Consider the following 19,672-nt stretch of genomic DNA (forward strand, 5'->3'; position numbering starts at 1 on the left):
TTTGTTTTTTTGAGACAGGGTTTCTCTGTAGCTTTGGAGCCTGTCCTGGAACTAGTTCTTGTTGACCAGGCTGGCCTCAGACTCACAGAGATCCACCTGCCTCTGCTTCCCGAGTGCTGGGATTAAAGGCATGCGCCACCACTGTCCAGCGTAAATTGGTGTTTTGTCTGTGTAAAGGTGTCCAGACCCCTGGGATGTAGTGACAGACAGCTGTGAGCTGCCATGTGGGTGCTGGGAATTGAACCAGTGTTCCTAACATCTGAGCCATCTCTCCAGCCCCAAGTCTGCCCATTGTCAAGTGTTTTGTGTGATTCCAGACATCCAGTGAGGTCAGTAAATGACTAAAGTTTGTGATTAGAGGGAACCCTCCAGGATTGGAGAGATGGCTCAGCGGCTGAGAGCACTGACCACTCTTCCAGAGGTCCCAGGTTCAATTCCCAACACTTACATGGCGACTCACACCTGTCTGTAACTCCAGGGCTTCTGAAACTTTGACACATACATACAGGTAGGCAAGACAACAATGAACACAAAATAAAAAATAGATTATTTTTTTAAAAGGAGCTTCTCCAACATTTTGTAGTCAAAAGAATCAAAATGGAAAATATGTCTAGGGAAGAGGACACTAATTAGTTGTCCAAATACCAAATGATCATGCCTGAAAACAAAATACAAGTAACATTACACAGACCAAGCAGGTTGTATTTCGGGATATACATGTATACTCATACACATGTTTGCATGTAACAACAGTTAATGACTCAGAGGCCATGAACTTGAAAGAAAGGAAAGAGGAGTATATGTGAGAGATCGAGGGGAGAAAAGGAGAGGGGAAGATGATAGAATTATATTATAATTTCAAAAGTAAAGGGTAATTTTTAAAAATGAAGGATGTGCTCCTGCTTCCCTGCTTCCCTATGGAGGATCGATGTCAGCATTGTTAGCAGGACCTGTCCTAATTGGTGTGGCCAGGTGTGGCCAGGTGAGATGGGGCCTGACCATCCCAGACTCAAGTATCAGAATCCTCTCTTGGTTTTTTTTTACTGCAGCTCAGAGAGATAGCCAATAGTGCCAACAGCTCTCTCCGTCGTGGGGGAGGTCGTCCGTGTGTGTGTGTGTGTGTGTGTGTGTGTGTGTGTGTGTGTGTGTGTGTGTGGTCCGGGGAGGGGAGGCAGATGCAGTTCCCTGATAGAGGACATGACGGTTTCAGGGACGCCCTTTGCCTAGGCAAACCAGGTCTGAGACCCCCTCACAAACCGCCCAAGCAAGCAAGCGCCTCCTCAGGGATGAGGTTTTGCACTACCTGTCCAACGAAGTCCACCCAGGTCTTGCGCCCTCTCTTTGCTTGTGCTCCTGGCAGACACGTGGAGGAACCTGTTTGTTGACAGCGAGGGTAGCATTCGGAAGGTCTGGGGCGCCTGACTCCTAGCGGGCAATGGAGGGGACAGGGAGCGCACGCGAGGCTTAGAGAGCGCTGTGGAGCGACCACAGGGTGTTTGGGGGCGCGCAGGAGCCTCCAGGGTGAGGCGGGGAGCGCACGCGGGGGTGGGACTGGAGCGCGGGGCGGGGCAGGCGGGGCGGACTCGGCGATCCGTCCTCCCCTTGCGCCCGCGCGCGCCTCTCTCCTTCTTGCTCCCGCCCTTCTGGTGCCGCCGCGCGGCCAGAGGCGAAGCAACTTTGCTCGCGGCGGGGCTGGACGGACCTGTCCCGCGCAGAGCCCGCAAGGCCATGGACGTGTTGGTTTGGCTGCTGCTGCCGCTCCTGCTGCTGGGCGCGCAGCCGCACCACGGCGCCAGGTGAGCGCCTCCCAGGCGGGCCGGGAACTATGTGGGACGGGAGGGACTCGTCCTTTGGCGGGCGCCCTGGGGGGGGGGGCAGAGTTCGGAGTTGCCTGGATCCTTAGTCTTCACCCCAGATGCTCCCAGGTCTGCTTTGCGCGTGCCATTCTTCCAGTTCTGAGGACCCCGCCGACCTCTCACTGATGCCTGGGTGCTGTCCGTCGTCCCCGGTGCTGAACGCTACGTGGCGGGGAGGGGTTGGAGCCTACAGGTCAGGTTATATGGACAGCTCTTTTGATCCTTGGCCTTGGCCGCTTCTCACTTGAGCTGGTTCCTGCTACGCTGGTGCCCTTCCAGGTGCTGAACTGAATGAATATCAGCAGGATGAGCTGAGAGCAAAAAGAAGGGAAAGACTTGAGAACTGGGGCTGGGGAAGGGGCAGGTCTACCCTTGAGATAGTGGGGGGGGGGAGAATGACCATCTATTGCCTCTGACTTGGACAGACACCTCAGGTTTGTCCCAACCCTGTCAGTAGGGCAGAGGCGACTGTGGGTCTCTTTTCAGGAGTCACTTCAGAGTTTACAGACGGAATCCTGACTGCAGGTGAATGGCACCCAAGTAGTCCTGTCCCATACCCACCATGGAAGGTGACTGCAGTTTCCCCAGAGCAAGAAGACTCTGAGAGTAGAGGCCTTGGCTGGAGCTCCCTCTCAGTAACCAGCAACAAACCACAGTCCCTGTCTTCTTTCTCCGTTCTCTGGAACCTAAAACCCAACCTTGGTCACCTTGGTCACCTTGGTCACCTTGGGCAGAGCTAGCTGCCGCGAGTCATGAGTGAGGGGCCTTTATGAAAATCATTTGGATGAAGAGGCAGCAAACGGTCAAAACAGGCCCTTCATGCCCTGGACTTGATGGCCAACCAATGAACGGACATGGGGAGGATTGGGCAACAGATATGGCTGCATGCCAGCTATATTTTGGCCATAGATGTCCTGGAAGCAGGTCATGCAGGTGTCTGAGTTTCTTTGTTGGCAAGTAGGGGACAAGTCCAGAAGGTCTGGCTACAAATGCTAGAACTAGGTTGGAGACCAGTAAATGGGCACTGACCGTGAGCCTCTGACCAGCAGTGCCCTGGAAAGGGCTTTGTTCCTTTGAGTCTCTGTGGGCTTTACTTCCCTTCTTTTCAGAAAGGAGGGTGAGGCAAAGTAGTACAGCCATGGCTGTCATGTTTGAGGCTCTGGGGTCAGATGCTGGCCTTGTCCATGGCCACCTGGCCAAGAATTTGAAACTCGAGAGGTTCCGACACCCCAACATTTCAGCCTGAGCATGGTTCCTAAACTCGTTTGGTGGCAAATCCTGTCCTGTGCTGACATGAAGCTCATTTTGTGTCTATTTATTCTATTTACAGGGCCTATTTATAGGTTGCTTGCTGGGAAATTCTCCAGACCCCCCCCCCCCTCAAATCTGCATGTGTCGCCCATCCCCTTCCCCAAATTAAAAAAAGAAATGAAAAAATTCTAAACCCTGGCTTGTATGAAGCTACTGAGGCGTTGGGTAGGGGGCTGTGCACCTGTTTTCTTGGGTAGAAAAGCTGAGGGGCTCAAGCCTGAGGCTTGTCATTATCCTAACCTTATGTGGGACGGCACGGTGCATAAAGTGGAGGATGCCATCCTCTGGCTGAGCAGAGGCACCGTCTTGTCATATTTAAAAAGTTTATCCTTGGAAGGTTCTGTCCAGACTTCTGCATGGCTTGGCCTGACAATAACACAATGTGGAGCAGGGTGAAGCATTCCTTCAGGGTGGGAAGAGCCGAAGACATAGCTGTCAGTTCGGTCCTTGTGGTGACTTTCAGGTTTGGCAAGGTGCTGACCATGCAGGGCCTTTTCTTCAGACAGTTTTAGACAGCTTCCCCTCTTCTCCTCATCTCCGAACTCTCCTCAGTCTTGACCTCAGTGTTTCTTTGTGGGAAAAACTGTGTGATAGGAAGAAAGTGTACATGTCCTACGTTGTGGGCTGGGTTCAGAGTGTGAAGACCTGCATATAGGGTGAGCACCAGGCTTGTCAACGGCACACCTGTGTGGGTGTCCCTCCCAGGCTGCTGGCACCTCCATCTCCTTGGCGCTTGCATGCGATGGCCACGATGCTCTTCTTTGCCTTGGTAACTGGGATGCTAGCAAGGCGCATGCTGCTCTAAAAGTGGAGCTGTGGGATCCGTGGGCTTGTGTGTGCGCAGTGGATGCATGCTGCAGCGAGGAGCATCCGCTGCCTGGCTCAGCTGCACCCACTTTCCCTTTCTGTCTCCAGAGGCACAGGGTGGGTTATTTCTCAGTGGGGGGGAGTGGGAGGGAGTTCCCATAGCACACCAGAAGCAGTTCAAGGGGGCAGCTAGTGTGTTTTCACTGTGCCTGCTCTGCTCCAAGACTTTGAATCTCTAAACCAAAGCCTGACGTGTGTTTACGAGTCTGCCTGTCCAAATGTCTCCAGATCTAGATACTATCCCAACCTCAGGCTATCAATGGTCTCCAGGGGAGCTGGGAGAACCTGCAGCCCTCTGCAGAGCTAACTGTAACTTACTAGTAAGAATGGGAACCTTTCCACCCCGTGTTATGTTCTGTGAGTGCAGAACATGTGTCCATTAGCATGCCTGCTCTGCAGAACCTGTCAGGATCCACAAATAACAGCAGAGCTGCAGGGGCTGTGGGCTTCAGGCCCCAGCATCTGGCACGTAGCCGATCCTTCCTCATCCTAGTCCTCTGTACTTATTCACAGTAGAAAGATGGCAGCCGTTCTCCCGGCAGAGGAGAGACGCTGGGGTGGGTATCGTCTCCTCCTTTCTCGCTCCCAGAACTTGGTTTACTGTTTTGGCTCTGCCAATTCAAGACGATCTTCCTGAAGGATTGCTTTCAAGTTCCCAGCAGACCTAGGATAAGGACAGAAGAGATACGCACACGTGTGCCGCTCGCTGCCCTGAGACAGGGCCAGGAAGGACGGTGTCTCCTGATGGCCTCATTCCACACTGGCTGGATGACAGCTGGGTAGTCCAAAAATAAAGCCCATTCCGAGTCCCTTCACATCTGGCCTTCAGGGTGACTTCCATTTGCATGCCTAATTGTACTGTGTAAGAGACTGGGCTTAATTTAACCATTTCACACCCTATAGCTGCATTGTCTCCTCCCCAGCTCCATCCATCCCTCTCGGGACTGCTGGGGAGCAATCTCTTTCTGTTTGGAATAAACAATAGATCCAGACACTTTGTCTAGCCCGTCGTGATGGGCTAAAGTGGTAGTACCTGGTAGATGAGAGATTTGGAAGATTTCCATACCTGGCCAAGCCCTTCAAAGCCCGGTATATAAGTAGATAAAAGAAATACGGGACAGAGAGTGGAGGCTTCGACCATCTGCTACTTGTGCCTCCCCAACTTAGGAAGACTTTAGGGCTCCTACCTAAGAGTAAATTAAGTCACAGGAACATAGTCTTACCATGTGCAGAGAAAGGCAAAGCTCTGCCTGGCACCCCAGGCTACTTCAGTTCTAGCAGGACTATGTAGAGTTTGCTGGTGTTATTATTTTTCTGTTTGTCTCTCTCCATTTTGGTTCTTAGAAACGTGATCTCACATAGCCAGTCTGGCCTTGAACTCACTATGTACCCGAGGCTGGGATTAAAGGCGTGTGCCACCACGGCCTGGCTATCCCAGCAATGTGAAGGCACAGACAGGATCTCTGTGGGGCAGCCAGACCCTAGGTCACTAGCGTACCTTACTAAGTATATTTCAGGTACTGAGAGATGCTCATATAGAGAAGCAGGCAATGCACAGAGGAGAGCCAGGCATTCAGTACCCAAGAGGGCTGAGGGGACTGTTGCAGTGGCCTTACGGGGAGACCCAGCAAAAGGCCTCATTTCTGGTAGTGCCAGGTAGGACTGGCTCAGACTTCCTCCACCATCCCATACCGAGAACCTGGAAGCCATATCCAAAGTTACTTTCTTGTCCCTGGAACAGGATGGGGGAAGTCAGAGTAACAAGAGGTTTACTGAGAGGCTGTTAAGGAGATCTATTGATTCTTGTCTTCTAGAAGGAAGGAATTCTGTCAAGAGATATAGACAATTTAAGTAGAAGCTTTTTTAGCAAAGCAAGTACTCAAAAAGAGACTGGAGTGGGCTGCACAAAGGCAGAGAGAAACTCAGTGGATCTGGGTTGTGGATTTTAAAGATGTTTTTATGAATATTTATGCAGTGGGTGGTATTTTCATGGGGGTAAGATAATACTTTTCCCCTCCCAAATCATGGTGGACAGGATCTTCCTTTCTGATATTTATTTTCATGACTCACACAAGAAGGAACGTGTCAGCATCATAATGCAAGAGATATTACGATGACATAAGGTCTCTTGAGGATGCAGACACTCTGTCAGCGTGGGAGGGTGTCCTGGTGCTTTGGTTTCTGGTATGCAGGGAACAACCTCCCGGAAGCTCCAAGGGTGTTGACCCACAAAGGGATACTCTGACCAGTAGCAGACGCAGTTACCAAGATGCAGCAACATTTTCCCCCTCAGGTCTAACTCCTCGCCTACCCAGTACTCTTCCCTTCTTTTTTAGGCGAGTCTCCTCTTAATTGCGGACTGTTTCCCCGGGGGGCAGGAGCTTGGCATGCATTAGTGTCTTAGGTTGCCACAACACATTACACAAGCAACAGGAAATTTTTCTTTGTACTTCTGAAGGCCAGAAACCCCAGACTCTTTGGAATGTCTGTGAGGACAGTTGCCCTGGGCTTCCCTCCCGCTTCTAGTGGCGGTCGGCCATGCTCAGCACTCCTCATCCTCTCCCTTGTCCTCACCTGCCTTCCCATCTCTGCCATCTGTTTTCTACTAAGAGGCCTGTCGTGCTCCAGTGTGGCCTCATCCCAATTACACTCACAAAGACCTTATTCTCAGATAACGTCTCACACTGAGGTACCCGGTGGAAATGACAACTGGGAACTCGGTTCCAGCAAGCAGAAGAAAGTACAGAGAGGCTGCTTAGGGCTCCGTGCTCTTGCTGTGTCTGCTGGTGGTAGGGTGGGTCCTGATGTTTACCTCATAGTTTTGAATCCTTTGGAGGGAAGTCCACACGGCTACCTGAGCAGCCTGAGGAGTTCCCCCACATTTTTAGGGACCACAACTCAGGCCAAACTGGTATTTGTGACTTGAGCACAGGAAAATTTCAGTACTAGCCAGTGTATCAAGCAGAGATGGAGATGGTAGGTATTTATTCAGAGACAGGATCTCATTCTATAGCTCTGGCTGGCTTGGAACTCACTGGACAAACCAGGTTTGGCTTTCTGAACTCATAGGCATCTGCCTGTCTGCCTCTGCCTCCCAAGTATTGGAATTACAAGGCCAGATTTTATTATCGATATTTTAATATAAACATGGGGACTAAGAGAAGGGAAATCACTCAGAAAGAAGGCCGTAATTAGTGTGCACATGTGTTCCAGAAGCAAGCAAGGGAAAGTAAAATAGACAGTGATCTCAACAGAGAGTCTCAATTAATTATCTTGGCATTAGCCATAAATACTTTTGTGTGTGTGTGTGTGTGTGTGGTGGCTTTCAAGCTGCATCTCAAAAGGTTGCTAAGAAACCTTTTATCTTTTCCTTTTTCCCTCTTGGCAAGTGAGATTGAAGGGTGGCTCAGGCAACACCTCGGATTATAATCTGATAAGGTAAAACCAGAAGGCACTGGAATTATACAAAGGGTATTTAGGTATTTATTCTCCTATAAATGGAGTTTCTGGTGAGATTCCTAGAAAAACTGCAAATTTACTGCTGGGGAAAAAAGGCCTTAAGCAGTTGTTAATTGTGGGGAATTCTTGATTCTCTGCTGCCGAGAAGTTTCACCTGGATTTCAGAGTGAGTAGGCTCCTCTCCTTCTCACGTCTCCAAGATTTTCCCTGCCTTTCTATCCTATCTGGTAGCTCTGCTGGGAACAGCAAGGCCAGCGCAGGCTGCCGTTTTCACCTGTCCCCAACTGCTCCAGTGTCAGGCTGAGCCCTAGATATCATGGTCATCTGGGAGCAGGGGAAGAGAGACTCTCCTGAGAGGATAGCACCCCACCCGAGTTTCTGGGCACCTCTCATACTCCTTTCTCTCAAGCCAGGAAACTTTGCTGGCAGGAAGCCCATGTGCTCTTGTTGGGCTGGGATCAAGCTTTGGGGACAAGTGCTAGAGACTGGGACACGGGCAATGGCTTGCCAAGCCTTTGATTTTCTTCCATGAACATGTAGAGGAAGGGGACTAGGGTGACCCTCAAGGGAGTCTGGGAGCTTTGCCTGAGGTGGGCACAGGAGACAAGAAGGTCCCCAATGCTGGAAGGTGACAGAAGTGTGGAGGACCTCTGCATTGTCCTGTGTCTTGCCTAGAAGGCCCACAGGGGCTGGCACCCGTTTTTCCTTGGCGTAGATACCGAGGATAGTGCTCCACCCCCAGGCCCTGGTGCTCTGCCTGCTGTGACCAGTTGGCTTTGTGTTCCCAGAGCAATGAACGATATTGGGGACTACGTGGGCTCCAACCTGGAGATATCCTGGCTCCCTAACCTGGATGGTCTAATGGAGGGCTATGCGCGAAACTTTCGGCCAGGCATTGGAGGTACGGGCAGCTGATGGGGGCAGGGTTGTAGGCAAACAGGAACAGCTCCAACCCTGGGATTGCTGCGGGTGCGGGTTCTGCTGGGTCCTGGTTTGGCAGCTCCAGGGGGTCATTGGATTTCAAGCCCCAGCCGTCCCAGATGGAAGAGGAATCTCCCCAGGCATTGTGCAAATGTGTACCAATTCCAAGTTCCTGGAAAAGGTCTTGATTCTTCCTCTGTCCTATCTGATTGGGCTAGCCTCAGAGGGCAGCTGGGGTGCCAGGCTGTGGTTTCTACTAAAACTTTAGCAGGCCCCTGCTTCTTACAGGTCCCCCCGTGAATGTGGCCCTTGCCCTAGAGGTAGCCAGCATTGATCACATCTCAGAGGCAAACATGGTAGGTGCCGGACGATACTGCTCCCTGGTTTGTGTGCCACCAGGAGGACAGCAAGGGATGACCGTGACAGTGTTGCCCCTCCTTCTCTACAGGAATACACCATGACAGTGTTCCTGCACCAGAGCTGGCGGGACAGCAGGCTCTCCTACAACCATACCAATGAGACCCTAGGTCTGGACAGTCGCTTTGTGGACAAGCTCTGGCTTCCTGACACCTTCATTGTGAATGCCAAGTCTGCCTGGTTCCATGATGTGACTGTGGAGAACAAGCTTATCCGCCTGCAGCCTGACGGTGTGATCTTATACAGCATCCGGTGAGCTGGGTCTGCCTTCCCCTGCTGCTCAGGCACAGACCCTCAATCTCCCAGGTCACCGAGACATGGACGGTAGAGACTGATGATGCTCATTGTACCCTCAGAGGCTGCTTAGTTGGCATTAGCTCCAGATGTTACAGGAGTTAGACAGATGTTTCTGTTTTCCAAATCACATTAAATCTGTATAATCTATACCCACTGCTTTAAAGGGAACATTTTAGCACAGTTGACCTCTGAAATCTAACCCTAAACTGCCTCTGTGACATTCAATGGCTCCAAAAGGGAGCTGTCTAAGGTGCCTATCTATCAAGCAGTCACACTTCGGGTTTGTGCACGCATGTTTGCATGTGTATGTGGCATGTGTGTGAAAATGGAGACTGTACTTTCATTTCCCGGCCACACAGATTCTAATAATCACACAAAAACTGTATTAATTGCAACACCGTCCAATAGCTTAGGCATATTTCTAGCTAGCTCTTACATCTTAAATCAACCCATTTCTGTTATTTTATATTTTACCATGAGACTTGTGGTTTGTTACAAGACACATGGCGTCTGCCCGACTCCACCTTTTCCCCCGGAATTCAGTTTAGTTTCTCCCCACCTAACTATGGTCTGCCCTGCCACAGGCCAAAGCAGCTTCTTTATTTACCAATGGTAATAAAACATATTCATAGCACACAGAGGGGAATCCCACACCAGTGAAGGTCAAAGGAAGACTTACAGGAGTCAGTGTGCTCCTTCCACCGTGTGGCTCCCAGGGATCACACCCAGTTTGACTGCAGCGGAAGAACCATTGCATCAGTCACTCGGTGTTTGAGACGTGGTTTCATGTAACTCAGACTGACTTTGAACTAATTACTATATAACCAAGGCTGGCTTTGAACTCTTGGTTCTCCGGCCATTACCTCCTGTGTGCCGAGATTATAGCTGTGCCTGAAGACCTTAGCCAACACACGCCCTGCTTCTGTCCTCACGTTTGCCTTTGATGGATATTTCGTGGCAGTGGATCCACATGCCGTGCAGCCTCTTATGTCTGATTTCTTTCAGTATTGTGTCTTCAAGGACCATCTCTGTTGTAACATGTTGGTGCTCAACTCCCCTCCAGGGTTAAACGGTATCACACTGCACGGTAGGAGCACATCACCCATCCCCTAATCTAGTCATGGACATGCTGCTCCTGCCTCTGGGCTCTTGTGACATATATGTACATGTGTACACATTTGAACGCCTGTTTTCAAACAGGTGCCTTTTAAAAAATGAAATTACCATTACTTTTTTTAAAAAAAAATCAAGAGTTTTTTTGAGTGTGGTAGTGCATGCTTTTAATCCATGCACTTGGGAGGCAGAGGCAGGTAGATCTCTGTGAGTTCAAGGTCAACCTAGTCTACAAAACAAGTTCCAAGACAGTCAGGGCTGTTATATAGAGAAACGCTGTCTCAAAAAAACAAAAACAAACAAACAAAAACAAACAAAAACCAAAACAAAAAGGATCAAGAGATTTTACATAAGAATCTAAATGTTGGTCTCCCCTGGAAAATCAGTTCATTTGGCAACAGTGAGCCTGCCCCGCAACCCCAACCCCCCTCCGTAAGCGGTACTGGGGGAGCTGAGGCGGATTCTTGCCTCATAAACCTGCAACTTGGACAAACACCCAAGCATTTTAAGGAGAATAGAATAAATGAAATCCATTTCTTGGCAGCCCTAAAGGCAGTTACAAAAGTCTATTAAGACTACGCTAGTTTTCGGTTTTTGCCCAGATGCCAGAGCATGCCAAACAAGTCCCGATGAGCAAGTGGCTCCTCTGTGTTGGTGCAGGGGGATTATCTTCTGTCTGGGGCAGGGGACCTGCTTCACTTCCCAAGGACACCGTGACCTCACCAGCCCACTTTGCCCATACAGCATCACCTCTACAGTGGCCTGTGACATGGACCTCGCCAAGTACCCCATGGATGAGCAGGAGTGTGTGCTGGAGCTGGAGAGCTGTGAGTGCCCTCCCCGAGGTGGGGTAGGCTCCTTTCTGATTGGGTGTGCTAGCTCCTCCAGTGGAGCAGGACCATCAGGACTATGAGGCTGTGCGGCCCAGGACCAGGGTCAGGCTGGTCTGGAGCAGAGGGCAGGGAAGCTTCTAGGACCGGGCTTCCCTATAGGGAAGTCGCCTGTATAGGAGGCTGGAAGGCCTAAGGGAGCTTAACCGGCACAGGTGAAGAAGAGCCCGGAAAATCTGGGTGTGGCAACTAGGCTATCTCAATACAACAGACCCGGGCTTCTGTGCATCCTCCGTCAAGGATGGCCCCGATTTTGTTGGCACCTCTGGCCCTATCAGCCTTCTCAGAGATGTAGAATGTCGTGCCAGAGCCAAGAACACTCCCCCCGACTGAATCCGAGTGGATGAGGTCTCTGTTGCTGTCACCTGGTCAGCCCCACCCCTCAGGCCCATATTGATGGGGCATGCCCTCTGAGGCTGCCCGACGGTGGGCTCTCTTACAGATGGCTACTCTTCTGAGGACATTGTCTATTACTGGTCAGAAAACCAGGAGCAGATCCACGGACTGGACAGGCTGCAGCTGGCCCAGTTCACCATCACCAGTTACCGCTTCACCACGGAGTTGATGAACTTCAAGTCGGGTAACGTGGGGGCATTCCCGTGAGCTGCCTGCAGGTGCTTTGTGCTTCATAACTGAGCTGCCAGCCAGTTCTGAGGGCTGAGGATGCAGCTGGAAAAACTGCTGAGTTAGGCATTGACTGGGTGCCGCTGGCTGGGCTGGGATGGAGTGGGAACACACTGCCGTGCCATAGAGCCAGGTTTCTGGGTTATTTCTTCCCAGTACTCTATGCTTCGCGAGTACATGAAAATGGGTGTTGTAGGCTCTTATCTTTAGGACTAAGACCCTTCCTTGGCCACTTTTCCTTTCAGTGTGTGCTTTTATGCACAGAGTGGGGCAGAAGGCATAGAGATAGGGGGCGGGGGCTGTTACCCTGCCGTTAGCTGGACAGGTTGTTCAGAACCAATTCAATGAACTTGAACCCTTCTCTTCTTTGTTTGAATGACCCAATGTCTTTGTGGACAGGCCTAAGGCAAGGAATGGAAGGTGGATTTCCTAGGGTCTTCTATCTGAGCCCCATAAAGCCAAATAAACAAACGAGTCCCCTCCCTGAGGCCTCTGGGGTAGATGGAGTTGTTGGGGGGGGGGGGAAGCTCATCTGACAGTGGGTTGTCCCCACAGCTGGCCAGTTCCCGAGGCTCAGCTTGCACTTCCAGCTTCGGAGGAACCGGGGCGTCTACATCATCCAGTCTTACATGCCCTCTGTCCTCCTGGTTGCCATGTCCTGGGTCTCCTTCTGGATTAGCCAGGCAGCGGTGCCTGCCAGGGTATCTCTAGGTATGAGGCTTGTCTCTCTGACGGAAGGGCTATACAAAGCCTGGGCCACCCTGCTAGCTACCCTGATCTCCTGGTCTCCACACCTCGTTCTGTCTGCCCTGTGCAGTGGCCAGTCAGAATAGGGTTGGTTTCAGGAGCCTAGGGTGGGAGTGGAAGGCTGAAGAACTCCCCTCCCGCTGGGACCCTGCTGGCTGGGGTGGGAAAGAGATGTCAGGGCTCCCACAATGGCCACCTGTACCCACCAGGCATCACCACTGTGCTGACGATGACCACGCTCATGGTGAGTGCCCGCTCCTCCCTGCCGCGGGCTTCAGCTATCAAGGCCCTGGATGTGTATTTCTGGATCTGCTACGTGTTTGTGTTTGCTGCCCTGGTGGAGTACGCCTTTGCCCACTTCAACGCGGACTACAGGAAGAAGCGGAAGGCCAAGGTCAAGGTCACAAAGCCAAGGAAAGAGGTGAGAAGCTGGGTGGGCTAGTCTCAGGGTTCAGGATCAAGTCAAGAAGGACCCCTGCTGGGCACGGGGCAGCAGAAAGTGCTGGCCTTCTGCTGGCCAGTGCATGAAGGTCACTTCTGGCCCGTGAGTCCCTGCTCCCGGGGACTGGCTCCTCAGCACAGTCTGCAGTATGACTTAGCGCCACTTGATAAGTACAGACAGGAATACTTCTATTGACCTGAACGGGGTCCTGTACAAGAGCCCTGGCCAGCCAGGTGTCCTCAGCACCGTCCTCTCCCCACCCTCTGCAGATGGATGTGAGGAATGCTATTGTCCTCTTCTCACTCTCGGCCGCTGGGGTCAGCCAGGAGCTGGCGATTTCCCGTCGTCAGGGCCGTGTCCCTGGGAACCTCATGGGCTCCTACAGGTCTGTGGAAGTGGAGGCGAAGAAAGAGGGGGCGTCCCGCCCAGGGGGCCCAGGAGGCATCCGTTCCAGACTCAAACCCATTGACGCAGACACCATCGACATCTATGCCCGAGCTGTGTTCCCTGCAGCTTTCGCGGCTGTCAACATCATTTACTGGGCAGCATATACCATGTGACCGCGGTACACGGTACACTGGCCATTTTCACGCGCCCCCCCCCTGCTGGGGGTGGTGGCTGCCAGAAACTTTGGAGGAGCAGCCTTCTTTGTGGGTCTCAAAGTGGGACGGTGAGGAAGCCGCAGTTTCCTGAGCTTTGTCCTAAAGACGGTCCAGCACTTCTTGCCGATGGAGCAGGATGGGTTTTGCATAGAGGGCCATAGCTGACCTGACCCTGAAGCTGAGCCTGGCACTGCCGGGCTCTTGGGAGCTGTGAATTTTTAGACTCAGAATGTTCCTGATTTCTAGGCTTCTGCTCTGTGGGATCAGGATCAGAGAGGAGAGTGGGGGTGGATGACGACTCTCCTGGTGAACTGGGGGAGAAGGGCATTACGAGGCCTCTTTGGTCCCAGCATGAAATAAAGCCCTGACCTGGCAGCTGGCTACTGTCTGTGTTCCCCTGTCGTTCGCTTCTCTGCCACAGGACTAGACAAGAAGGATGAGGTCAGGGGCAGCCTAGGGAGACCCAGGGCAGGGGCAGCCTAGGGAGACCCAGGGCAGGGGCAGCCTAGGGAGACCCAGGGCAGGGGCAACCTAGGGAGACCCAGGGCAGGGGCAGCCTAGGGAGACCTGTCAAATCTGGGTAAACATACACTGTATACAGGGAAAGCAAAGGGGTCGGGGTCCCCCCAAAAGGAGGCTAATAGAGGATGACACTGGAGGAGGGGATTTGGGAAGGAGAAGCATCAGGTATTGATGACACCAGCCTGATGCATTGGTATCTGTCCTGTGCCTGTCACCGGGCTACATTGGATCCATTTTCACCAAGGCAGAAGCAGATCTGGGAGCCCCAGATTCCAGAGCCCGATACTTGAAATGCCTTCCTATAAATCTCAGAACTGGGAACACATCTGGAGCCAGGGAAGCATCCCAGAAGATGAGCCATGTGACTGTGTCTGAGGCATCCGTAAAGACCGAGATGGGGAACCTGGGGGTGGTTTAAGAAGTCATTACTCGCGAGGCAGTGGTGGCACACGCCTTTAATCCCAGCACTCAGGAGGCAGAGGCAGGCGGATCTCTGTGAGTTCGAGGCCAGCCTGGTCTACAAAGCGAGTTTCAGGACATCCAGGACTGTTTCACAGAGAAACCTTGTCTTGAAAAACAAAAACAAAGAAGTCATTACTCTCTTGATCACGTGGTGGAGGCTCAGGCCCAAGGTGCCACTATGGTGCCTTCTTGGGAGGTAATGGAAACTCAGAAAAGCCACCTCAGGCCCTATTGACACCCCTTAGCTACTTCCCACAGCAGCCTGAGGACTTGAAGCCATCAGCGCATGTGACAGGCAGCTCCTAATAAAGGGGTCCAGCTTTTCCATACATCAAGTCTTCCATGTAGAAGAAACAAAGGGTACAATTAGCAGAACAGCTTTTCATCCTGGGTCTGCTCCAAGACCCTTCACAGTCAGCAGCTAGTAACTCAAGAGGTGACAGAGTCAGCCAGGCCCGCTGCCCTGCTCAATCAGGGTGGCGCTAGACCATGCCCCATTGGTCCTGTGGCACCCTCTTGGTGGGCCCCTACTCTAAACCACTAAGAAGCTTGGCAAGTGACTGTGTGTACCAGTAACATGTCTGTAGCAGGACCTGGCCAGAGGCCTTCCACAGTCCCAAACCAATGAGGGACTCAGGGCTGCATTGTTCTCAAAGCACAGAGGAAGATGTTGGCTCTTCTGCTCAGACCACAGACTAGTGCTCAATCTTTGTCTCTATCTCAAAGGCCCCTGACTGCTCGGTGCTAAAGGATGAGGCTGTGTGGCCACCCGGGGGGTGGGAGCGTGGGGCTCTAGTGTGGCTAAGAGTTTCAAAGATGGGATGGGTCCAGGCGCCAACAGAGCTGGTGGCCAGGCTGATCTGGGTCAGCTGGCATTCCAGCTCCTGGCATCAGGAGAGGCAGTCCAAACCCAACCATCTTGGGACATCCACAGGGCAGGAATGTCTTCACTTAGACCTAAGGGCAAAGGCTTTCCCCCATCCCCACGCCTCTGCTCTAGAGGCTTCCTACATGGTTACTATTTCCACCTGTACAGGCTCAGAGAGTTGCCTGAGGAAGGGGAACCAAACCCTAGATGTTGCACACTGTAGATTGTCCAGGGCAACCCACTGTCACCGCTCACCCTTAGTGCAACCTAGGTCCTACCCCCAGGAAAGCAGGCAGGGCCGGCTGGAGCTCTCTAGGACCTAGGGGAGGGGTGGGTGGGCTCAAGGCTTTAGAGCTGCTGAGTTCACCTGGATCCAGAGGCCGGCAGCCTAACTCCTTTCCAACTGCACAACCTGCCTGCTTCAGCACCCGCCTCTGCCCTGCCTCTTACCGCCTGCAGTCTGCCCTCTTTCTGCTGCATGTACCCACGGGGAGCTATTTAAAGCGGCCTTTGCGATTGCCTTGGGCTCCCACGCAGCCAGGCCCACCCGGGCAGCAGCCTTCGCCTGATTCTGCAACCAGCAACCACTCCCTCCAGCCTGCAGGCTGCTATTTCTGCCCACATGTTTACAGGGCAGGCGGAAGGACGAGAAAGACTGATGCCTTTCAAACACCAGCCTCTGTTCCGGTGGTGAGGACAGGAGCTGACGGAAGGCTAGGGGTAGATCAAGGGCTGCAGCTGAGGAGAGCCAGCTTGGAGGGAGGATGTCAGTGCCTCCTGCCTGCAATGGCACCGGGGACAAAGAATGGGTGATGGGTAGGAGGCTTTTCATCCTGGCAGGGAGAGCCTTTTCCTCTGCCTCAGGCTGGAGGGCATGCATTGAATCAGGCTGGAGGCTGATGGAGCTAAGTGGAGGCTGGATGTCAGGAGACAGAGTCCTCTGGCAGCAAGGACTGGACAAGAACCAGGCTCAAGGATCCAACCCTGCCCTTTTCCTAGTGAGGGGGCAGACATGCAGGGTATCAAAAGGAGCCCACGTAGAGGGCTGACTTCTGGTATAATCCTCTGAAGCAGAGCTGAGACAAGTCTGGAGTCGGGGTATCTCTTTTCTGGGCTACGAGCCTGTTCTATCAGAGCCATGGAGGCCCGAAGTCCTAAAGCTAGGCGTAGGTAGGCTTGGCTCCAGGGAAGCCTTTACCCTGACCTCCCTCTGCTTCCCTGCTGCCTGCACCCCTTGGTTTTAAGATTTATCACCCTGACCTCTGCATCCGTCATCCCATGGTTTATTTCTGTCCCTCCTTTCTTGCACAAACACCTGCCACTGGACTTAAGAGGTTCCGTTCTTGAGTATGGTTCATCTTAAACATAACTGTATATCTACAAAAAGCCAAAGAAGTCACATTCTGAGGTTCTGGGCTTGAAGCATTCTAAGGGGAAGTTGTTCAGCTCAGTACAGATGGCAACCCCAGAAGCAGGAGACATGGAATATAATGTAGGGGAAGAAAGGGGAAGAGGAAAAGCTGGCGTGTGCTTTATGACCCAGGGCAGTGAGCAGCAACGCCACAGGGCGCCCATCCTTCATCTCTGGCCACCACCAGTGAATGACTGCTCCCAGGCTCCTGAAGCTTGCAAGCTGAGTGAGCGTCCCCAGTGTGGCAATGTGAGAAAGCAAGACCTGTCCCCCTCAGCCGCTGCTTGAGCCAGGCGCAGCCTCAGGACCGTCTGCAACCCACCTCCTAATAATAGATGCTCGCATGTACTTAGGCACATTAAACCCATCTATGACTGATGACAAGGTGGCAGCTGACATTTTGCCACCCCAAAAGACAATGGGGGGAGCTGACGAGATGAGCTCAGCTACCCCTCAGTTACAGCAGTGCCGTGGAGAGAGGCCGTGCCTGGATGAATCCGTCCCCTTCCCACCTACCCCTGGGGAGCTCTTCTCAAGGCTTAGGTGCCTCTGATGCGGTGACACGTGCCCTTCCAGGAGCTGGCCTTGGTCACCTTGACCATTCGTCCTCTCAGTTCCAGACTTTCTCTTCCCAGCCTCTGTGAGTCTCTCATGTTAACCCCCAAACCACAGGGACTCCGGCTTGGCTTCTTCTACCGTAGATTTTTGTTCCACGGGAGGTGGGGTGGGGGGAGAGAACAGCAACAGGCTTATGCTAACTGAAGTATACTGGAAACTGGGATCTGACCTCTCAGCTTGACAATGAGACATGGCAAGGACCCATCTGTTACAGAGACAGCAACAACATTTTGGGTCAACTCAGATCCTGTATCATCTGGAAGCCCTTTGGATTCCAGGTGACCTCTCCACAGGACACATTCTGGCAAAGAGCATCACAGAAAGGCTTTAGGGGGATCCTCATCATATATGTGGGGGAGGTATCATGGGGTCCTTCTCTAAGACGGCCAAGCCTTCTCTTGAACTAGTTACCCCTTCTGTTGCTGTGATAAAATATTCTGGCAAAAACCAACTTAAAACCAGCTTAAGCAGGGATGGGGGGGCGGGTCATTTGGCTCACAGTTGTGGAGTGTTACAACCCGCTTTCATGTGAGGAAAGACGTAGCAAAGGGGAGGAAAGGTGTGATGTCAGGAGGGGAAGCTGGCTTACTGTGCTATTTTCACACTCAGGAGGCAGAGCCATTGAGTCATGTGCCCAGTCCCTTTCTATTTCCATTCATTTCAGGACTAGGACTACAAGCCCAAGGAACGGTCCCACCCACATTTAAGATGGATCTTCCTGTATCAGTCAATCTAATCAAGATACTCCCCACAAGCATGGTCCCTGGGTCCCCCAGAATTCCTTTCATCACCTCAGCTACAGCCACCTCATCCTAGATCATTGATGCAGCTGTGACCACGGCAGAAAGAGGAACATGACCTCTTTGGCCTCTGGTGGCAGAGACTGACAATTCCAACTATCCAGGAGGCTGAGGCAGAGGGATGAAAAGTTCAAAGCCCTAGCCAGGTGGTGGTTGCGCACACTGTGAATCCCAGCACTTGGGAGAAAGCGGCAGATGATCTCTGAGTTTGAGGCCAGCTTGCTTGCGCTCTGTGTAGACGACCCAGGCAACAGACATCATCAAGCAGGACATTTGTGGGGACTTCAGACTGGGGAGCCTCCCCTCCTCTACCACTGAAGCCAAGTCAGCTGGATTCTTTGGGTATGATTCTGTCTGGAGACCCATCAACCAAACTCACAGGGCTCGTCTGGGGTCAACAACCCTTACGACTAGTTCTTGGGCCTGATTTTCAGCCCTGTCTGATTTCTGGCTGCCAGAGTTTCTTTAAAGATATCCTGGAGAACTATCTGACCTTCATGCGTCCCTGAGGTCATAGTTGACCACAGCATCAGCCTCAGGGAAGAAAGGAAGGCTCCGTAGGCTGTCTGGCATAAATCACTTCAGGTTCTACTAGTAGAGATCCTTGTTGTCCTTGCACTAGTGAACATATCAACTCCCTGCTAGCTTGGAGCTACTTCAGAGACCATCCATCTTAGCTCAAGAGTCTCCAGAGCTGGGCGGTGGTGGCATACGCTTTTAATCCCAGCACTCAGGAGGCAGAGGCAGGCAGATCTCTGTGAGTTCGAGGCCAGCCTGGTCTACAAGAGCTAGTTCCAGGACAGGCTCTAAAGCCACAGAGAAACCCTGTCTCGAAAAACCAAAAAAAAAAAAAAAAAAAAAAAAAAGAGCTAGTTCCAGGACAGGTTCCAAAGCTATGAGAAACCCTGTCTTGAAAAACCAAACACACACACATGCATGCACACACACACACACACACACACACACAGAGTCTCCAGAAACAGAGTTCACTGAGACCTTTAGAAGTAGAAGTGAGGGGCTGGAGAGATGGCTCAGAGGTTAAGAGCATTGCCTGCTCTTCCAAAGGTCCTGAGTTCAATTCCCAGCAACCACATGGTGGCTCACAACCATCTGTAATGGGGTCTGGTGCCCTCTTCTGGCCTGTAGGCATACACACAGACAGAATATTGTATACATAATAAATAAATATAAAAAAAAGAAGTAGAAGTGAGGGAGCGGGATGAGACTGAGGGAGCAAATGTCAGCGGGTACCACAAATGTGCTAACCAAATGCCATCCCGTCTGTGAAGGAGGTTTCCCCTGTGTGGTGCCAACTCCTTTGCTCTGGGGCAGAGAAACTCACAGGGCAGAAGCGGGGCTTGGGGACTGTCGTCCAGCTGCTCTGCACTGTAAGGACGAGGGATGTGGAACCAGAACACCTACAGCTAGGAAGTCTCCATTTCAGT

At 52.1% G+C, this 19,672-nt stretch overlaps 1 protein-coding gene across 1 annotated transcript; it reads left to right on the forward strand.

The window, feature by feature from the left end:
* The first annotated feature begins 1,728 nt into the window (after nucleotides 1-1,728).
* Nucleotides 1,729-13,504, forward strand: Gabrd (gamma-aminobutyric acid type A receptor subunit delta). Its single transcript, XM_038335414.1, has 9 exons — nucleotides 1,729-1,796; nucleotides 8,282-8,394; nucleotides 8,703-8,770; nucleotides 8,863-9,083; nucleotides 10,986-11,068; nucleotides 11,574-11,711; nucleotides 12,311-12,466; nucleotides 12,712-12,923; nucleotides 13,214-13,504. Exons 1-9 carry the CDS (start codon nucleotides 1,729-1,731, stop codon nucleotides 13,502-13,504), a joined length of 1,350 nt encoding a protein of 449 aa, XP_038191342.1.
* Nucleotides 13,505-19,672: the final 6,168 nt, after the last annotated feature.

Source organism: Arvicola amphibius, chromosome 6, assembly GCF_903992535.2.
Source record: "Arvicola amphibius chromosome 6, mArvAmp1.2, whole genome shotgun sequence".
Classification (NCBI taxonomy): domain Eukaryota; kingdom Metazoa; phylum Chordata; class Mammalia; order Rodentia; family Cricetidae; genus Arvicola; species Arvicola amphibius.

Bases quoted from the DNA above. Each gene is read 5' to 3' on its own strand.
- Gabrd (XM_038335414.1), top strand. From the start codon at position 1,729: ATGGACGTGTTGGTTTGGCTGCTGCTGCCGCTCCTGCTGCTGGGCGCG. The intron at 1,797-8,281 runs GTGAGCGCCTCC...TTGTGTTCCCAG, and splicing joins CAGCCGCACCACGGCGCCAG to AGCAATGAACGATATTGGGG. The intron at 8,771-8,862 runs GTAGGTGCCGGA...CCTTCTCTACAG, and splicing joins ACATCTCAGAGGCAAACATG to GAATACACCATGACAGTGTT.